This window comes from Anolis sagrei, chromosome 1, assembly GCF_037176765.1.
Source record: "Anolis sagrei isolate rAnoSag1 chromosome 1, rAnoSag1.mat, whole genome shotgun sequence".
Classification (NCBI taxonomy): domain Eukaryota; kingdom Metazoa; phylum Chordata; class Lepidosauria; order Squamata; family Dactyloidae; genus Anolis; species Anolis sagrei.
Genome location: NC_090021.1, coordinates 113352462 through 113371968, shown reverse-complemented (window position 1 = coordinate 113371968; position 19507 = coordinate 113352462). Strand labels below are relative to the sequence as shown.

The window sequence follows — 19507 nt, the reverse complement described above, 5'->3', positions numbered from 1 at the left end:
GAATTGTACTTTTAAATTAAACTAAATTCAATTGCTGAAGAGGTCAGCAACTAACCAGAATTGATGTCTGGCTTGCTAAATGAACTAAAGTTAATTTTACATAAGTGATCATTCTGGGTTCATATATAATAATAGAAATACAAGCTAGAAATACATGCAAGTAAAACTGAGTGTTGGTTTATTCAGGTTCAAGGAAGTGCTAGAAGAGGACAAGGGAGTGTGAGTGCAGGATCCCATGGCTTTTATTGGATTCACTGAAATTTGGGGACATGATGTTAAATTTTGCCCAAGTAAAGTAAAGGTTAAAAGTTTCTCTTTGACATTAAATCTAATTGAGTTCAATTCTGGGGATTGGTGCTCATCTCCATTTCTAAACCGAAGAGCCTCCGTTGTCCGTTGATGTCTGCAAGGTCATGTGGCCGGCATGACTGCATGGAGCGCTGTTAACTTCCCGCCAAAACAGTACCTATTGATCAACTCACACTTGCATGTTTTCAAACTGCTAGGTTGGCAGAAGCTGGGGCTGTCAATGGGAGCTCACTTGGTCACGCAGATTCAAAACACCGACCTTCCTGTCAGCAAGTTCTGCAGCTCAGTGGTTTAACCAGCTGTGCCACCGTGGGCCCCCAAGTACTACTTACAAACATAGCCTTTTGTGTTTTGTCTCTCTTTTCCCCTTCTTGCTCCTTTACAAGCTAGTTATGGTAAAAGTGAGATAGACTAGAGCCTTTCTATGGCGTTTGCAGGTGTCATTTAATTGTAACAGGAGTTGTTTCCTTAATTTGAGCAGTTCTTGCTTATTCTTTTTTTAAACTCCAGTAGCAAATAGTCATCCTCTAAAGTTGCTTTATTTGATGTGAAACAGCTTAATTTGGGGGTTTGAAGTTCTTTGTGCCATTTAACTGACACTGAGGATAAATCTGCTTAAACAGCTTTATTTTCAAATGGATATTGGCATTCAAAGTATTTTGCATTCCTGCCAACACCATGTTCTTCTATTATTCTTGTTTTGGTAATTTTTAGTAACTGATGGGTTCTATAAAACCTTCTTTCTTAGCTGATGGACTTGATTTTTAGTATCTAGTTTGGAATAATTGAGACTAATGGGTATTATTTTGCAGCCTGAAAATGGAAAGAAAAATACAATCTGTTTACTACTATTCAAAGGATGAAGCATTTCCAGAAATATAAGAGCAATTATTTTCAATCTGTTCTCCTTGTGCTAAGATCTTCAAGCTGTCTGAATTAGGAAATACGTTCCATTTGGATCAGAAAGTGTATCTAAAGAACATGACATGATTTCTTTTATATTTTGTTTTCTTCTGAGCTGTATAATTTCTGTAGGATATAAAATGAAATCTACAGTGGAACATGATGCTTATGTTCCATTTAATATGGTGTTTATGCTAGAGGTGCTTTTTTTGGTATAATACTGAAGGATGGCTAGTGCAAATTGTGTTTAGCCTTCATGCCAATTAAGATGCCAAATGCAAAGTGAGTGACTCATTCAGCCAGCCAACTTCAAAACTGGTTTCCAGGAATTGAGTGCCCCTGCAGGAGGTTTTACAGTTTCACCATAAGTAATATGTGTATTAGTGTATTTGGGTTAACAGGCATTTTTAAAATTGAGACATTTTTCATGCATCATGATAACACAAAATTAATTTTGTAACTTTCCTCCTGTGTGTTTTTTTTTGTTTTTTAAGTATTGTTCTTGTATACTTTTAACCGCCCATGAAGAAGGAAAGCCATTAATTATTATTAAACCAAAACACATTGGGTAGATTGCAAAAATAAAACCATGTTTTCAATTCCCAGAGTCTTTGGGCATATCTACATATCCCACTTATGGTGGGATGAAACCTGCAAGGGAGAAGCAATTTCATCATAGAACTGATTACACATGAAACAATCGAATTGAGTCAAGGCTTGGGTGGTGCTTGTATGCACTACCCAGGCCTTGACTCAATATCTGCAGCTTCACCACCGTGAAGGAATCAGTGGTTTTGTTTGTTTGTTTTTTTGCCTTCCTCCCACCACAATGTGTTTGTGTGGATTACTTATCTTAATTGGTTTTATCTTGCAATGTGGTTTATACTGGAGTATACTTATGTGCATCTGGGGCACCATTTTGAAGTATCCCCTGACTTTTCTTATTCCAGAAACATAGAATCATAGAATCATAGAATCAAAGAGTTGGAAGAGACCTCCTGGGCCATCCAGTCCAACCCCATTCTGACAAGAAGCAGGAATATTGCATTCAAATCACCCCTGACAGATGGCCATCCAGCCTCTGTTTCAAAGCTTCCAAAAAAGGAGCCTCCACCACACACCGGGGCAGAGAGTTCCACTGCTGAACGGCTCTCACAGTCAGGAAGTTCTTCCTAATGTTCAGATGGAATCTCCTCTCTTGTAGTTTGAAGCCATTGTTCCATTGCGTCCTAGTCTCCAGGGAAGCAGAAAGGAAGCTTGCTCCCTCCTCCTCCCTGTGGCTTCCTCTCACATATTTATACATGGCTATCATATCTCCTCTCCGCCTTCTCTTCTTCAGGCTAAACATGCCCAGTTCCCTAAGCCGCTCCTCATAGGGCTTGTTCTCCAGACCCTTGATCAAATGTGTGTGTTCTTGTGTGTGTTTCTACATGTGTTTGTGGCATACATCATTTAAACATTCTCTCAAGCAAACTTAAATCCACATTAAATGGTCAGTGTAGATGCGCCCTTTTACTCTTTAATGTATCTCTAACTATATACAAACGTTGATGTCTGTTTCATTTAGCAATTATTGGGGATTGACTTTCAAGCTAAAGTAGTGTTGTTTTTTAAAGTCATATCAGAAAACCAGAAAAATGAGAACACAACTATGTGGGAGGTTTGTTTGCATGCAGATATACAATAAATTCAGGTCTTTTTCTTACAGAGCAAGCAGCATGCTTTTGACTACGGAAATGGAAAAATGGAAGACTGCTTATTACCTGTATTAAAATGGATTATTTATTACTAGAGGTAAAAATAACATTATTTTAATAGTATAACCTTCAGCCCACTAATATGTCTCTGCAACCTACTTGGCATTATCAATATCATTTTGTATCAGGGTGAATAGAATATTTACAAGTTGTTTTACCTGCTGAATGGGGAGACTATTAAAGATAAAATTTTCAGTCTTCATGCAAGATGTTTATGTTACATGAAATGAATGAAATCACTATATAAAAAAACAAAACCAAGATTTCAGTGATGCATTGGAAGAAAAAGATAGAGGAATGAGTAAATGGAATATGAATGTAATGTTAAATTAGGATCTTTTGCTTCTCCTCTAGTATTTTGAGCTATATCAGTGACACTCAATCTGTGGGTCCCCAGGTGTTTTGGCCTACAACGCACAGAAATCCCAGCCAGTTTACTAGCTGTTAGAATTTCTAGGAGTTGAAGGCCAAAACATCTGGGGGCCCACAGGTTGACAACCACTGAGCTATAGTTTCCCTCATCCCAACTCAACATCACCAAAGATGAGGCATTACATACACCCCCCCCCCCCATTCTTTGCGTCTTTGTTTTTAACCTCTTCTTGGGTTATTTGGGGCCCTGATTCAGAAAATTGCATTGGATATGTATGTCAACCACTGTCATAGGAGTTGTACACTAAATCATTTGAAGGGTCAAAAGTTCTATTCCTTTGTGTGAAACTGTAGTTTGGCATTATATCCAAAGACATCTAGGCTGAGAAAGCATCTTATCCACGTGGTTAGAATTACATTTTTGTAGTTTTATTGCTGGAAAAAATGGAAGGCAAATTTGTTTCTCCCTGTATTGGTAAATCTTTATATGTAATGATTTGCTGTTCTAAGAGTAATTCAATGATAAAACACTTGTTTGCATACAAATCCTAAACACATTTTACTTTTAGGTACACCCACTGAATTGACACTTATGTCCTAGTGGGTGTGAGGACTGCCACTATAAATAATATAAATAAATAAGCAGAAATTATTTCTCCCTATGTGTTGTTTACTGTAGCTACACTGATGAACTTACCATTATTCTGACAGTGGATATGAAGCTTAAAACATAGAAAGCTATGACTGCACCAAGGGTCATGAAACACTTATTCATTAAGGCTATAAATGCAAAAGGTATCATAGTTGTTAATGGCTCATGTCTGGTGTGTGTACAACTCAAGTGTCTTGTCTTTCTCCCCCAGTAAATAAGGTGCTGGCAATCGTTCCTCAGCTTCTGCATCTACATAAAAATGAGTGAAGTACAAGCAATGGTAGAATTCTCCGTGGAGCTCCACAAATTTTACAATGTGGATTTGTTTCAGAGAGGGTAAGTAACATATTTTCATGCACAATAAAAAAAATCTGCCATAATTGTATTACTGCTAAAGCACAGAGAAGATGAACAGATTATTGAAAACCATAAGACAAATGAGAGGCAATGTTGTATAAGTTATTCCCACTGAATATTATACATGATCCTATAGAGGGGGATCCAGAGCGGTTTTAAATATCTTCTACGTGCAATGGAAGAGGTGAGAATGGGGCAGGAAAGAACCGGAACCTTTTTTAAAGGAATCATTTATTAATGCATGATATTTCATCATTTATTCTGCAGGCATTTTAATTTAAGGCTGGTGTGTGGTCAATCATAATTCTGTAGTACAATCGTTTTTGGAGTAGGACCACCCAGGAACAGAGTTCAAACACAGCTTGGGCTTGCTTGAAAGACGTGATTCATCACGGTTCCCGCTCCCAGGTTCAGAATTTTAATGTTCAAAGAACTGAGATTGGGTCATAGAAGATTCTACGACTAGACTTAATGTCAAGGGGAAATCTTTACCTTTACCTTTTTGTACTTACTTTGCACCCACAATGTCCATATTCGTTCATTTATTATAAAATGACATTCTTGACACAAAAGTAGCCCTCATCTATTTTGCTGAAAGTCTGGATTCCATTGCTTAAAGTGCAGCTCACTTTTAATATTACTCCTGTTTCCTGCCATATTGAATTTTTTTCTTGGGAAAAGCACACTTTTGAGGTTATGCCCTCAAATTCTGAATCATATTGTATGCCTTAGAATCTGTGCAGATTTACATAGCAATCCTTTTCTTTAAAACAACAAAAGCTTGAACTGTGACTCAGTCATACAGTAATTACACTACTGAATGATGACACATCGGAATAGTTTGTGCAATAAAAGGAGCCAGGGAACCAACAAATCATTCCCATTTGCAGCAGAAATAGCCAAATAAACCACAGAGTTTTCCTCTGGCTTATTTATTGTGTTACCCAAATGCAGGTGTAGGTGTTTTTTCTTTTTGCTTCGCACGCATACAACCCAAGTAGTCAAACAATCCAGGGCTTGTCCTGCAGTTTCTTTATCTGATTTCTTGTCCATCTTGGAGATGGGAAAGGAAAGAAGCCAGATTCCAGCTTAGCTGCAGCCACATTCAGACAACATGACTGAATAAAGCGGCATTTTTAAAAAGAAGGTAAATAAACCACAGTGCTTTGGCTTTGCTCAGTCATGCAGGAACAGCCATGCCATGTGCATCACAACGCTGCTTATACAGAGCAAGCCAGGACTCCCAAGGGTCCCCTGGTTTCTTACATAGGACGAACCAGCCCATCTTGGAAAAATCTGGTGTTGATGCCAGGTTGGCAATTTAATTTTTATTTTGCCTTGGTTTCTTTGAATTAATGCTATCCAAACTTGAGGCTATTAGCAAATTTGCACAAATTGCCATGTGGTTTTTTAAAGGAATGGATTTCAGAATTGCCAAGTTGTAGTTGAAGGTTATTGTCCTGACCAAGTGAATTTCTTGATTTAACGTAAATGCTTTTGAGGGAGACGTAGTTTTAAAAGGAATTTTAATGGATGCTTCTAATGATTGTAAGTCCCATATGTCCTGATTTGCAGAGGCCTTTGTTTGCAAAAAAAAAGCTGATGTTTGGAGAAAATGCTGCCACAGAAAGGAAATTACTCTCAAAGATAAATTCATCAGAGTAGAACTGGTTAGATAGTATCCCCTAATTTCTCAGCCACTTGAAGTTTGTGCTTGAAACAGAAAAGCAAATAAGACAAACTCACAGACCCATTGCAATTAAAACAGTCAGGGTCAGAGACATGAAAGCATAATTGTGCCATTGTTAACCGACCACATTAACCTACCACCTGTTTGCCTTCTTGGTCATTAGAATCATAGAGAGCCAATGAAAATCTGTATTAGCCAGCTTAGACTAATGATTGATCTTTGTACGCCAATGAGAATATGCTTTGGACTTTCTATAAAAGTAATAAAAGCCTTGCAACCCCATTTTGAGGTTGCGGCAGACCTTTTTGTGCAGTGGGCACCCTACCATCGCCTATTCCTGGCCCACAATAAATAGCCTTTGTAGTAAGAATCCAACTTGTGGCCTCTTCCTTGCATTGCTGCCTGGACTTTACAGGGACTCCTGAGCTTGTGCAGAGTTCGTGTGGAGTGCTGGTGAGCCCGTGCCCCGACATTTTGAGCCAGGGAAATGCCTTTTCAGTACTCAATCAATGCACTCTTAATGTCATAGAAATAGTGTAGAACAGTGGTTCTCAACCTGGGGGTCGGGACCCCTGAAGGGGTCAAAAGGGAGTGTCAGAGGGGTCACTAAGGACCACCAAAAAACACGGGATTTTCTGTTGGTCATGGGGGTTCTATGTGTGAAGTTTGGCCAATTCTGTCGGTGGGGTTCAGAATGCTCTTTGATTGTAGGTGAACTACAAATCCCAGCAACTACAACTCCCAAAATGTCAAGGAATATTTTCCCCAAACTCCACCAGTGTTGAGATTTGGGCATATTGAGTATTCGTGCCAAGTTTCATCCAGATCCATCATCGTTTGAGTTCACTCTCTGGATGTAGGTGAACTACAACTTCAAAACTCAAGGTCAATGCCCACCAAATCCTTCCAGTATTTTCTGTTGGTCATGCGAGTTCTGTGTGCCAAGTTTGGTTCAATTTCATTGTCGGTGGAGTTCAGAATTCTCTTTGATTTCAGGTGAACTATAAATCCCAGCAACCATAACTCCCAAATGACAAAATCAACCCTCTCCCAACCCCACCAGTATTCAAATTTGGGCGTATTGGGTATTTGTGCCAAATGTGGTCCAGTTAATGGAAATACATCCTGCATATCTGGTATTTGCATTACGATTCATAACAGTAGCAGATATTTACATTACGATTGATAGCAGTAGCAAAATGACAGGAAAATAATTTTATGGTTAGGGGTCACCATAACATGAGGAATTGTTTTAAGGGGTTGCAGCATGAGGAAGGTTGAGAACCACTGGTGTAGAATGACTTGGCTTTTTCATTTGTTTGAGTTATACTCTTGTCTTTATTTTCTATTTCCCCATTCTTGGATTTTAATGTATATGAAAAAATCAATAAACATATATTTAAAAAAAAAAAAGAGTTAAGGAGTCCGGTTTATTGTTCTAAGATTAAACCACAAGTTTTGAGTTCATCTGGGACAGGAGATTTGTAAGTTAACAAAGCACAAGCCTTGTTTCAAAGATACAGAGATAGAGGGAAACACGCAAGCACAGTTTTAATTTCCAGTCCGAGTCCTGGTTCCCATTTTTACAATGAGCCTTTCCAGTTGAATAAACAAGGTTTACTGAACTAAAATCATTACTTTGGAAATGGGCCATTGCCATCTTATTTGACTGTAAGTGTGCCTTTCCAACTTGATTTGAAAAGTTTGACCCTGTTTCTGTTGACTTGGCAGCTATTTTAATCTCTCATGAGCTTTCCTGACATATTTTGATTATGTACCACGGTACCATGCCATGCCTGGCATTTTTAATCCTCATTTTCCTTCATGAGCCGTAAAATGCTGATAGGAGACTGAAAAAGTTTGTTAAGCTACTGGAGGCATCTAGCTAGTCAAATGAAGTCAAAGGTCATTTCTATTTTAACTTGTAAAACCCCCAGTTTTAACTGAAATTACTAATTTTAATGATCAATTTCTGCTACATTTTGTGCTGCATCCATAGTAAATGAGAGAGAAATAACAAGTGAACCATTAAATTGAGGATTGGTGGGATTATCCCATTATCTCTTCAGTTTGCAATCTCATTTAATAAATTCAAGCTATTGTTTTTTATCTAAACACATAATAAAAATGAAAATATGTATGTGTGTATGTGGCTGGAGTGTCCACTTACACAGACAAGCTCCTGCCTCCACACACAGCTTTAGCTCTCACTACTCAGGAGACACCAAAGGCCCTCCCTCCAATGACATTGTCAGTTTTAATGAGCACCATGAACATGAACAAGAGCCCTGCCAATGTCCTCCATAAACACCATACTGCCTACCACCCAAGTGAAGGCTTTCATACGGGGAATATTTCATCCTAGATTTTATGTGTTTCCTCCATAGACATCCCAGTGTTTCTTACTCTCTCCATTGGTGTGGAATTTGCATGACTCCTCCCACTGTCTCTCCTTTAATCCTTTCCTATTCTTTTCTATGGCACACAGCAAACAGAGAAATTGATCAGCAACTGAACATACTAGAGAGGTTTGGGGAGAATTCACCATGATTTATAGGAGTTGTAGGTACTGGGATGTATCATTCAAACTAAGAGCACTCTGAACTCCACCAATGATGTACCTGGAACTAACTTGGTACACAGAATCCCCATGACCAACAAAACATACTGAAGGTCCTGGAGGGATTTATAGGAGTTGTAGTTCACCTACATCCAGAGTGCACTATGAACCCAAACAATAATAGATCTGGACCGAACTTGGCATGAATATCCAATATGCCCAAATTTGAATACTCGTGGGTTTTGAGGGTAATTGGCCTGGGCATTTTGGAGTTGCAGGTACTAGGATTTATAGTACACCTGCACTTTGAACTCCACCAAAGATGGAATTGGACCAAACTTGGCACACAGAGATCCCATGACCAGCAAAAAATACTGCAGGTCATTGGGGAAAATTCACCTTGATTTGGGGTGGTGGTGGGGGTGGGGGGGTTGTAGCTCACATCCAGAGAGCACTGTGAACCCAAACACTGATGGATGTGGACCAAACTTGGCACACATACTTGATATGTTGAAATTTGATTACTGGAGCGGTTTGGGGGGAACTGACCTCCTTTACCAGAGGAGTTTGAGGGGACTGACTCACCATAGTGTTTCCTGCTTTGCTCTCCTTTGCTTTTATACTCTTAAATACCAAGATTAAATCAAGGTTTGTTTTATTTGGGGATTGACGTGTTAGTTGATTACCTTAAATTAAATTTAACAGTTACTTTGTCTAACAAATTACATTGCTTTAAAACAGATTGTTGGCATATTTATCCTTAGTTGACCTCTGTTGGATTATCATATTAGGATTAGCAAATAAATGTTTGTATATTAAAACGATCATAAGGTAGATATCTTCATTGTGCACCAGAAGTCAACCTGCTTTTTATTGTTGCGATACACGGATTAAGATGGCCATGAGAACTAATCCAGAATTTAGGATTACCAGTGACGAGTAAGCTGAAAAACACACGAGGCATTTCCATCCACGACATAATTTAGATGCTTGCTTGTAGGCTCACTTAATTAAATTTTATGAAGAGATAATTATTTAGTTAACTCCATGCTAATGAATATGCAAATTAACTTGGAGCACTGACCAGGAGCATTATCAGCCAAACTTCGTTGATTTGTTGCATCAAAGTAACAAAATGTTTATAAAATTTCTGTGTGGAAGCATAGATAGATGTGAATAATTTCTATTAATTTATCAGAGGTACTTTAATATGGAGGAATTATTTGAAATAGTTGTTGAGCTGCAATAGGGCGGGGAGATCTGGAGGCAGGAAGTGACAGTATAGTGGGCAGCATATAAAGCAATACTTCCTTTGTTTCTCCCATAAAATTTAATGGATGTCCTACAATTGCACTAGAATGTCAACAAAGAAATTGGTTATATTGGCTCTAAATAGTCAATTTTGTTCAAGAAAGGAGAGCTGTGATCACAGAAGACTCCTTCCATGAAGAAAAAGATCACACAGTGAACATTTTGAATTCATCCTGTAGTGATGGGTTATATCATGATGTTGAACCCTTCCCTATACTATCCAGATATATATGTGTGTGTGATACACCCACATATATACACACATATAATGGGGAAAAGGTATAACCACTGAAGCTTTATCACCAATCCTTGTTTCTACAATAAGGTGTATTTTTCAAAATCCAAATATCACAGGGACTAAAAGTGAGTTGAAATCAAATACCATAGGGGTGTTAACCGTTCCCTATGCTATCCAAAAATTGAAATAAATATATCACACACACATATATACACACACACAGCTAGTCCCCAAGTTGTGAATAACTGTAGAGTTATTCTTAAGTTGAATTTGTATGTAAGTCAAAACAAGTACATCTTTTAACTGCTATATATATATATATATATATATTTGGATAGCATAGGGAAGGGTTAATACCCCTATGATATTTGATTTCAACTCACTTTTAGTCCCTGTGATATTTGGATTTTGAAAAATGCGGCTTGTTGTAGAAAAAAGGATTGGTGATAAAGCTTCAGTGGATAAACCTTTTCCCCATTATAACTTTGAGGAGTGATTTTCTTTTCCAAAGGGGAGATTTCTCTCACTTTCGGTTGTCTCACTTATGAGTCACTTGTAAATCAGATGTTTGTAACTCGAGGATTACATATATATCTCCCTTTATGTAAGAGAGCTTTCTCTGTACCTGCTCCCCATTTGTGTGTGTGTGTGTGTGAGAGAGAGAGAGAGAGAGAGAGAGAGAGATCTCACAAATGGGGAGCAGATAGAAAGCTCTCTTCCATAAAGGGAGATACAGACTTTCAAGATAATTCTCTCTAGACCATATCTCTTTATTAGCCTGACCAAGATGTGTAGGGTTTTAAAGATAACAATTCACAATTTGAATTCTTCCCAGAAACAGAGCAGCAGCCACTGGAGCTTTTTAACAAGGCAGTTAGTTATATGCTTCCTATAAACCTGGTCCATTCGGCAACTTAGTCCCTGCATATTGTCCTCTCTGCACTCAAAGAGATCAACATTTGATTGGTGTTATGATATGTGTAATATATTTAGTTGGCTTTAATCTTTTATGCTATATTGTTTCATTTTCTGCTTTCTTTGGTTTATTGGTGCAGAATTGTCTTAACTCCTTCTATCTGTGCTATAATATGCTGGAAATTTTGTAATGGCTTCTTTTTAGGATTGTGTGAACTACCATGAAAGCCATATTTAGTGAAAAAATGGGGTGATTTTTACATAAATAAAATGGCATGATAAAACAGTTGTACTCTATAAAATATTTTTTCTCCTGTAGCTTTTACCAAATTCGTGTATCTATGAAAATTCCTCCAAGAGTTCCACACAAAATTGAAGCAAGCTTGTTACATGCAGCCAGTAAGTGTGACTATTTTTCATTACTGTATAATGATTGTAGAAACACTGTCAATGGGGTAAATATTTGTTTGTTAAGCAGGCATCTGAGATGCTTTTAATAAACTGATCTCAGGATAAGTAAAGAATTGTAATCATAATTGCATTTTCCCCAAAGTCTCAGAGAAAAGTAAACATTTACAAGTAAAAACAGTTTTAATATGTCACTGAGTGGAAATTTAGGCATCCATGCATGTATTCCCAATAGCTTTCTTTTGTGCATCACACAAAATATGAATCAGATCCTGACATAAATCATAGCCTTTAGAGCAGTCATAGCTTTGATACAGAAATGAAAAAAAATGAAAATTGCTGGATTTAACAAGCAGTTTAAATTTTTTACTTAATATACAGTGTATCTTTTAAGAAAAGTAGGAAAAAATCTTCTAGATGTCATAGGAGTACTTTAAAATTTGCTCTGATCCTGCTGCATTTTCTGCCTTCTTATTAACCCTATGGTTTGCTTGCAAGTGATACAAATGATTTTATGGCTTTCTTGGAAATTTGCATTAGGATTTGCATTAGGTTTGGTAATGTTGCTGCTGTCTGTAAACTTAACCAAGACCTTAATTTTAAAAAGCTTAACATTATTGGTCAACAATAAACTTAAATGATTAGATTGACAAAACTATTTATTATAAATGTTAATTTGTTCAAAATATCAGTTAATACTTTGAAAGAAGAGTCAGAATCTTGACATTTGAATCTTGAGTACCTCTTAACCATATTATGTTTTCAGGCGCAGATCTTGCCTTTCCAGCGGCAGTCCATGACAACATAGTCTGTAGTAAAACCTTTCAGATTCTCTATAAAAATGAGGAGGTGTCTGTTAATGATGTTATGATCTTCAAAGTTAAAATGCTGCTGGATGAAAGGAAGGTAATACTCTGTTTGCGTGTACTTTACTGTTAACATACTTAAACATTATCAGTAGTTTGCTTTTTCAGCTGTGCAGATGGCCATTGAGGTTACCTTTAGTAGAGCAAACATGACATAGTCCTTGTCCTCTTCCCCAAAAATGGTTTGCATCCCTATAATACAGAGTTCTTCAAAATGATGGACCCAATTTCAAAGCAATATATTTCATTGTGTTGTTGAAGGCTTTCATAGCCACAATCACTGGGTTGCTGTGAGTTTTCCGGGCTGTGTGGCCATGTTCCAGAAGCATTCTCTCCTGATGCTTCATCCACATGGATGGTAGGCATCCTCAGAGGTTGTGAGGTCTGTTAGAAACAAGGCAAGTGAGGTTTATATATCTGTGGAATGTCCAGGGTGGGGGAAAGAATTCTTGTCTGCTAAAGGTACGTGTGAATGTTGCAGTTGGCCACTTTGATAATCATTTAATGGACTTACAGCTTCAAAGCCTGGCTGGTTTCTGTTTAGAAGGATCCTTTGTTGGGAGATGTTAGCTGGCCCTGATTGATTCCTATCTGGAATTCCCCAGATTTTTCAATGTTGATTTTTATTTCCTGTCCTGATTTTAGAGTTTTTTTAAATACTGGTAGCCAGATTTTGTTCATTTTCATGGTTTCCTCTTTTCTGTTGAAATGAGTTATGAAGCTAAACAAATCTAAAAATACCTCCTCATTGGAGAGAAGGATATGAGAGGCAAAGATGAAGTATTTTGGCCAAAGCTTTTCATACAGGGACATGAGAGAAGCCCCCACAGGATGATAAAACATCTCATGTCCCTGTATGAAAAGCTCCAGCTTTTCATACAGGGACATGAGAGAAGAAATCCCCTGGGCAATGTCCTTGCATATGGCCAATTATCTCACACCAGAAGTGACTTGGAGTTTCTCAAGTCGCTCCTAACATGGTATATAAAAGGTATATAAAATAAGTATGAAAATCAAAGGTTTTCTGATAACAAATCAGCAAGGCTTGCAAAACAAGCTGATTTTCCTTTTTATGAAGTACAGCTGAAGCAATTTCTACAGAGTCCACCATAAACATTACACGTTTTTCCTAACATTTGTGTACATGTCTCAGTGGTGTCAGAAACCTTTAACTTTTCCCAATTTTTCCATGACCCGAACATTGAGCTAAGGGGACTCCATTTGGGGTCGGGATCCACAGTTTAACAAGCAGTAACCTAAAACAGTGTGTCTTTTAACTCACAATTTACTGATGGAAAGAGATTAAGGAATGATCTTATCGCCATCCAGCAGAAGTAGGAGTACAGCATTTAATATAAGCCCTTTGTGATAGGATCTGCAAGCAGAAATAGGTACCAATGCAGGTTGTATCTCAAATAAAATATAGGATTCTTTTATATTCACATACATTTTGTATTCTACTAGAGGACATGGAAGAATATTGCTATTTATTGCTGTGTCTGCTATTTTGTTCATTTTTATCATAGCATACTGTATTTCGAGCTATTGTGAACAGTCAAAGCATAGAGCAGAAATGAAGAGCAGTATGCAAGCTTTATGTTAATAAATAAGTCAAACATAGAATAAGTCAAAGGTAGGATTGTACAATAAGAGTGTTTGAAATACTGCTTGTCTTTTTTCAATCTGTTTCCTAGATTGAAGAATCTCTTAATGAAATGAGCTTCCTGCTTTCTTTAGATCTACACTTTACAGATACAGATTATTCGTAAGTTCAAAATTCAATCCTGTTTTATTGTTTGAATATTGTCGACTTTCTTCAAAAAGGGTGTTTTTCATTCAGGGTTCTGTATGTGCCAGTTTTTGCAAGGAATTTCTTGTTTGCTTCAGTCTAAGTGGAGAGTACCACATACTGAACCCCATTGTCTTTTTGTGTTGCCCCTAAGTGGGAAAGTCTGTGAGTGTGAATTTTTGAAATCCTTGTATTTATTGCCTGCAAAACAACCCCAGGGTTGGATTGTAACGCAATAATACAAACATTATAAAAGTTATTGGAGTTATTGAAAATTAATGTGTACATAAGAAGTAACTATGCAGGATTATCCAGGCATGGGAGCCCCCGGTGGTGCAATGGGACAGGACTGTTGACCAAAAGCTCAGTGGTTCAAATCTGGAGAGCGGAGTGAGCTCCCATCAGTCACCTCTAACTTCCCATGTGGGGATGTGAGTTATCTCACACCAGAAGTGACTCGCAGTTTCTTAAGTCACGCCTGACACACACACAGCCAGGCGTGAATCACTTATATTTTGAACATTTTTATGTTTTATATTTGTCACTGTAATTTCTCTCCTTTTTCTAATCCCATGTGTATTCACTCGGGGCATTTCCATGAATATACATTCTGTTGATTTCACAGATGTTAGCGCATCTTTTGCATAGCTATAGGAGATTCCAGATGTTTTTAGTGGCTGGAACTCCACTATTTCTTTCACAGCCCTGTGCATCAAACAGATTATTAATTCTGGATGAGTATGTTTCATACATATAAGTAATTGCACAGTGCAGCCTCCGGTGGTGCAATGGGTTAAAACCTTGTGCCAGCAGGACTGAAGACTGACATGTCAGAGGTTTGAATCCGGAGAGAGCATGGATGAGCTTCCTCTGTCAGCTCCAGTTCCCCCATGTGGGCACATGAGAGAAGCCTCCCATAAGGATGGTAAAACATCAAAACATCTGGGCATTCCTTTGGCAACATCCTTTCAGACGGCCAATTTTCTCACACCTGAAGCGACTTACAGTTTCTCAAATTGCTCCTGACACGAAAAATAAAACTGCACAGTGTAAAAGTAGTGGTTTGTGTTTAAGTGTCTTTAATTGTTGTATTACTTTCAAAATTGCCTTTGTAATGGTACTCTTGTTCTTTTAGGCCAGAGGATCTGAACACACTGCAGCTAATTAGCAGCCGAACACTAAAGTTGCACTTTACCTTACAACGAGGCCTTCATCACTATGTCAATGTCATGTTTGACTACTTTCACCTCTCTGTCGTTTCTGTTATAATCCATGCCTCCTTAGTTGCTCTTCACCAACCATTGATAAGGTAATTGTTTTATACTATTTTTCTTTGAATTAGTAACGTGATGAAATGTAATTCATTTTTACTACTTGTTTGTTTTATTTCTCTTTAAACAATAGTTATTTAGTTATAATAGGAATACTAGAATTGTATTTTGTAGTGGCAGTACTGAAATGACTATGTCTACATACAGCCAGAGTTTGCAAGAATTGAGCAGGAACATTATGAATAGGATCTTTTGGCGGTTTCCTTTTCGTTGAGTTGCTATTAATTGAAGTTGACTCAACAGCACATAACACTAATGGGTTTTTATGAGGAACACGTTGCCTTGTTCATTTTGGCTGGCCTTTGATGAGGAACAGGTTGCCTTTTTCATTTGGGCTAGAATGCATGACAAATGACCCAAAAAGTGCTTCGCTGTCACCTGTTCAAGTCCAGCAAAAGCACAACCTTCAAGTTTAGCTGCCAAAAAAAGGCTTTCATGTTTCAATAATTTCTGTTTTTATATAGAGCTCTGGTCTTTAAGCTTACAAATACATGGAGGAATGCATGTACATGATTAGGCTATTGGCATATGTCATAACAATAATAGAGGGAGGTGGTGCATGCATATATATATATATATACACACACGCACACACCATACATACTCGAGTATAAGCTGAGTTTTTCAGCCCCTTTTTTAGGCTGAAAAAGCCCCCCTCCGTTTATATTCGAGTCAAAGTTATTTATTATTTTACTCTGCTGCTGCTGCTGTTGTTGTTGTTGCATTTATTATTTTACTCTATTATTACTATTGTTTCATTTCCATTCTTTTACTCTATTATTATTATTTTATTACATTTATTGCTTTTCTCTATTATTATTGGAAGGATACATAAGCACATTTACATTGAAGAAGTTTATAATAATGGTTTATGTTGGTGCTGCTCTTTGTGTTGAACAGAGTTATCTTAAATTGCAGTTAATGTAAATATTCAAAAACACTTAACCTACTGATGCCTCAATTGGTATCTATTTTATTTGGAAATTTACCAGTAGCTGTTGCATTTCCCACCCTCAACTTATACTCGAATCCATACGTTTTCCCAGTTTTTTGTGGTAAGATTACGTGCCTTGGCTTATATTCAGGTCAGCTTATACTCGAGTATATATGGGTATGTGAAATCATAAGTTGTATGTGTACTCTAATCATATGTTCCTGCACCATCTCTCACACACCTGGAATTGTTTGGTTGACTATTTGCAAGTCCAGTGGCCATAGCTGTCTCTAGTCACTGCTGTCCTAACTATTTGACCCATTCTCTTTTATCACCCAGGAACAGCAAAATTTGAATAGCAAATTTGGGACAAAGGGAGTGCACTACACCTTTATTATGTCTGGCAGATTTCAGATAGTCTCACATTACGTAAATTCTTCTTGTATTAACAAAGCATAATTCAAAAGAAGCCCAACTTTGCAACAGAAAAGCAGAGGGAAGGTGTTCCACAGTTTTGTAATGCTAGTGAGACATGATTCCATTACTTAATTTGCGTCTCTAGACCTTAGAATGTTCTAAAACTGGTCCCTTCTACTACACTATTTAAAAGGTATACACTTTATATCTATAAACTAAATTAAATCTCTTCCCACATGTGCTATTCTTTTATTTATACTTAAGTACCATAGTATTTCATCAGATTTAGATGTTAGAGCAGTGGTTCTCAATCTGTGGGTCCCCAGTTGTTTTGGCCTGCAACTCCCAGAAATCCCAGCCAATTTACGAGCTGTTAGGATGGGAGTTGAAGGCCAAAACATCTAGGGACTCACATGTGGAGAACCATTATGTTAGAAGGTTTTTTTTAATGGTGAATTTATTTTTACTGGTTGCATTGAAGGGATATTACTATTCTGTTGAGTCACTAACCTTTTCCAAGGAAGCCAATTGCTTAGACTGTATTAAAGCAGCACCTGAGCCCCCGGTGGCACTATGGGTTAAACCCTTGTACTGGCTGAACTGGTTGGCGGAAAGTTTGTTAGTTCGAATCCGGAGAATGGGATAAGCTCCCATCTGTCGAGCTCTAGCTCCCCATGTGGGGACATGAGAGAAGCCTCCTACGGAGTGGCAAAACATCAAACATCTGGGGGGGGGGGGGCTGGGCAATGCCCTTGCAGACAGCCAATTCTCTCAGACCAGAAGTGACTTGCAGTTTCTCAAGTTGCTCTTGACACACACACACACACACACAAAGAGCAGCACCAACATAAATAGTGAAGTGTTTAAAATTCTATATTATATGAAAGATAAAGTAATGGCTGGTATCTAAAGAAGTAGTAACGAGATTGGCTAAATGCCAGAATTTGAAGTTGGAGAAGAGGACAATAAGTGGAACTTCATTAAAGCAACATATCTTCCACCATTCTTCCCACTCTTCTGAGAAATAAGAGATTTTCTGGAAATGGAGTACAACAGGAAGAGGAAATCAGGAGAATTTGGTAGAGTTCATTTATGTGAACTGAGTTTCCTTTTCTCTTACACTTACTTGATATAAACCATAGATTGGCTGGAACCCACACCTTGCCATTTCACCAAATGCTTTTGAAAGCTCTATTAGTTTCAAAAATACCTGGGCCTCAGGAGCTACTGCTTTGAAAAGTGCTGCTCAAAACTAGTTGCACATTTATTTGCGTTCCAGGCACCAACTTTTTCGTCTTCATCCATCTAAAGTCCATATAGCTTGTCCGAAACTTAGAAGTTCAAATTGAGTGTATCCCTGGGTACAGAATCCACAAAACAGAGAGCCGAGATTATGATTTCATTATGTGCTATTTGGCTCCTTGCCTTTATCTCTCTAGTTCTCCTTTTACTTCTGTTCGAAAGCTTTAACTTTGTTCTCGTTTGTTTACAGCTTTCCTCGCCCAATCAAGAATACATGGCTAAACAGAAATGCACCAGCACAAAATAGGGATTCTGTGATTCCTTCTCTTGAAAGTGTTGTCTTTGGCAACAATTACTCCAAACAATTATCAGCTGATGTAAGATTGTAATCATTTTGTCTTTTTAATATTTTGAGTGGGCTGAAAGGAATAAATCTTTCTGTTACCTGAGATGCAAAAAATGTATTGCAGTACAATCACACAGAACAAATGCTTTCTGTGAAGAGTGCATTACGTTTAACAGATGGTCTGGTTAAAGTAGTGAGAGTGGGAATGTATCTGATCCATGTTTACCTTAGTAGGCCTATGGTGGGCAACACTGGCCTACATTAATTTAAAATGATGATAGGAAGTGACAGTAAATTTACTTGCAATTTGGGGACTTGTGGAATTTGGAAGGGCTTGTTAAATCTGCCATTTTTTAATGTCTCATGAAGTTTTAATTCACAATTTTGTGCATTTTCATTAAAAGAAACCAGTAGCTGTTGTGGGTTTGGGGTGGGCATACAGCTGAAGTGTAAAAAGGGGGTAGTTGGGCCTTATGCCGAGCCTAGGACACACTTTGTTTTGTGTATGTATGTGTGTGTGTAGAGCACCCACAATTTGTTAAATTAAGTAACTATACTCAGAAGTAAGTCCTATATTCAGTGAAAAAAACTCAGTACTGAGAAAGTGTATATTAAGTTACTGCCAATTTTGGTCCATAACAAGGTCCAGCTTGCATATAGTACGTTATCATCTCCAACAGTGCTTTATGGTTGCAGCTCCGGACACCTTCCAAAATTCACGAGGGATTTTATGAGTTAACTGAAGCTGTGTATGGACATGGATCCCTATTTGTGTTAACTTGAAGTCCTGATGATTATTCATATTCTGTTTTTCATTTTGATGTTAATTCTTTTTTGTTATAAGTTTACGGTTATTTTCTTGTATTATTTGTATTGTTCTGAGATGTTTGTATTCGCTAAAGACATTGAATGTTTGCCTTTTTTTTGTATTGTCGAAGGCTCTCATGTCCAGAATCACTGGGTTGTTGTAAGTTTTTCAGGCTCTATGGCCATGTTTCAGAAGCATTCTCTCCTGATGTTTTGCCTCCATCTATGGCAGGCATCCTCAGAGGTTGTGAGACCTCACAACCTCTGAGGATGCCTGTCATAGATGCAGGCGAAACGTCAGGA

At 37.8% G+C, this 19507-nt stretch overlaps 1 protein-coding gene across 3 annotated transcripts in view; it reads left to right on the top strand.

The window, feature by feature from the left end:
* The window catches only part of FAM135A (family with sequence similarity 135 member A), a 69088-nt gene that overhangs the window by 20678 nt on the left and 28903 nt on the right, over window positions 1-19507 (top strand). For all 3 annotated transcript variants that reach the window (XM_067467956.1, XM_067467950.1, XM_067467953.1), the window contains exons 2-8: window positions 2921-3006; window positions 4205-4329; window positions 11384-11463; window positions 12239-12378; window positions 14033-14103; window positions 15263-15436; window positions 18302-18428. In XM_067467956.1, the coding sequence (XP_067324057.1) occupies window positions 4253-4329; window positions 11384-11463; window positions 12239-12378; window positions 14033-14103; window positions 15263-15436; window positions 18302-18428 (669 nt within the window). In that variant the 5' untranslated portion in view covers window positions 2921-3006; window positions 4205-4252. The remainder of the gene's footprint in view (window positions 1-2920; window positions 3007-4204; window positions 4330-11383; window positions 11464-12238; window positions 12379-14032; window positions 14104-15262; window positions 15437-18301; window positions 18429-19507) is intronic.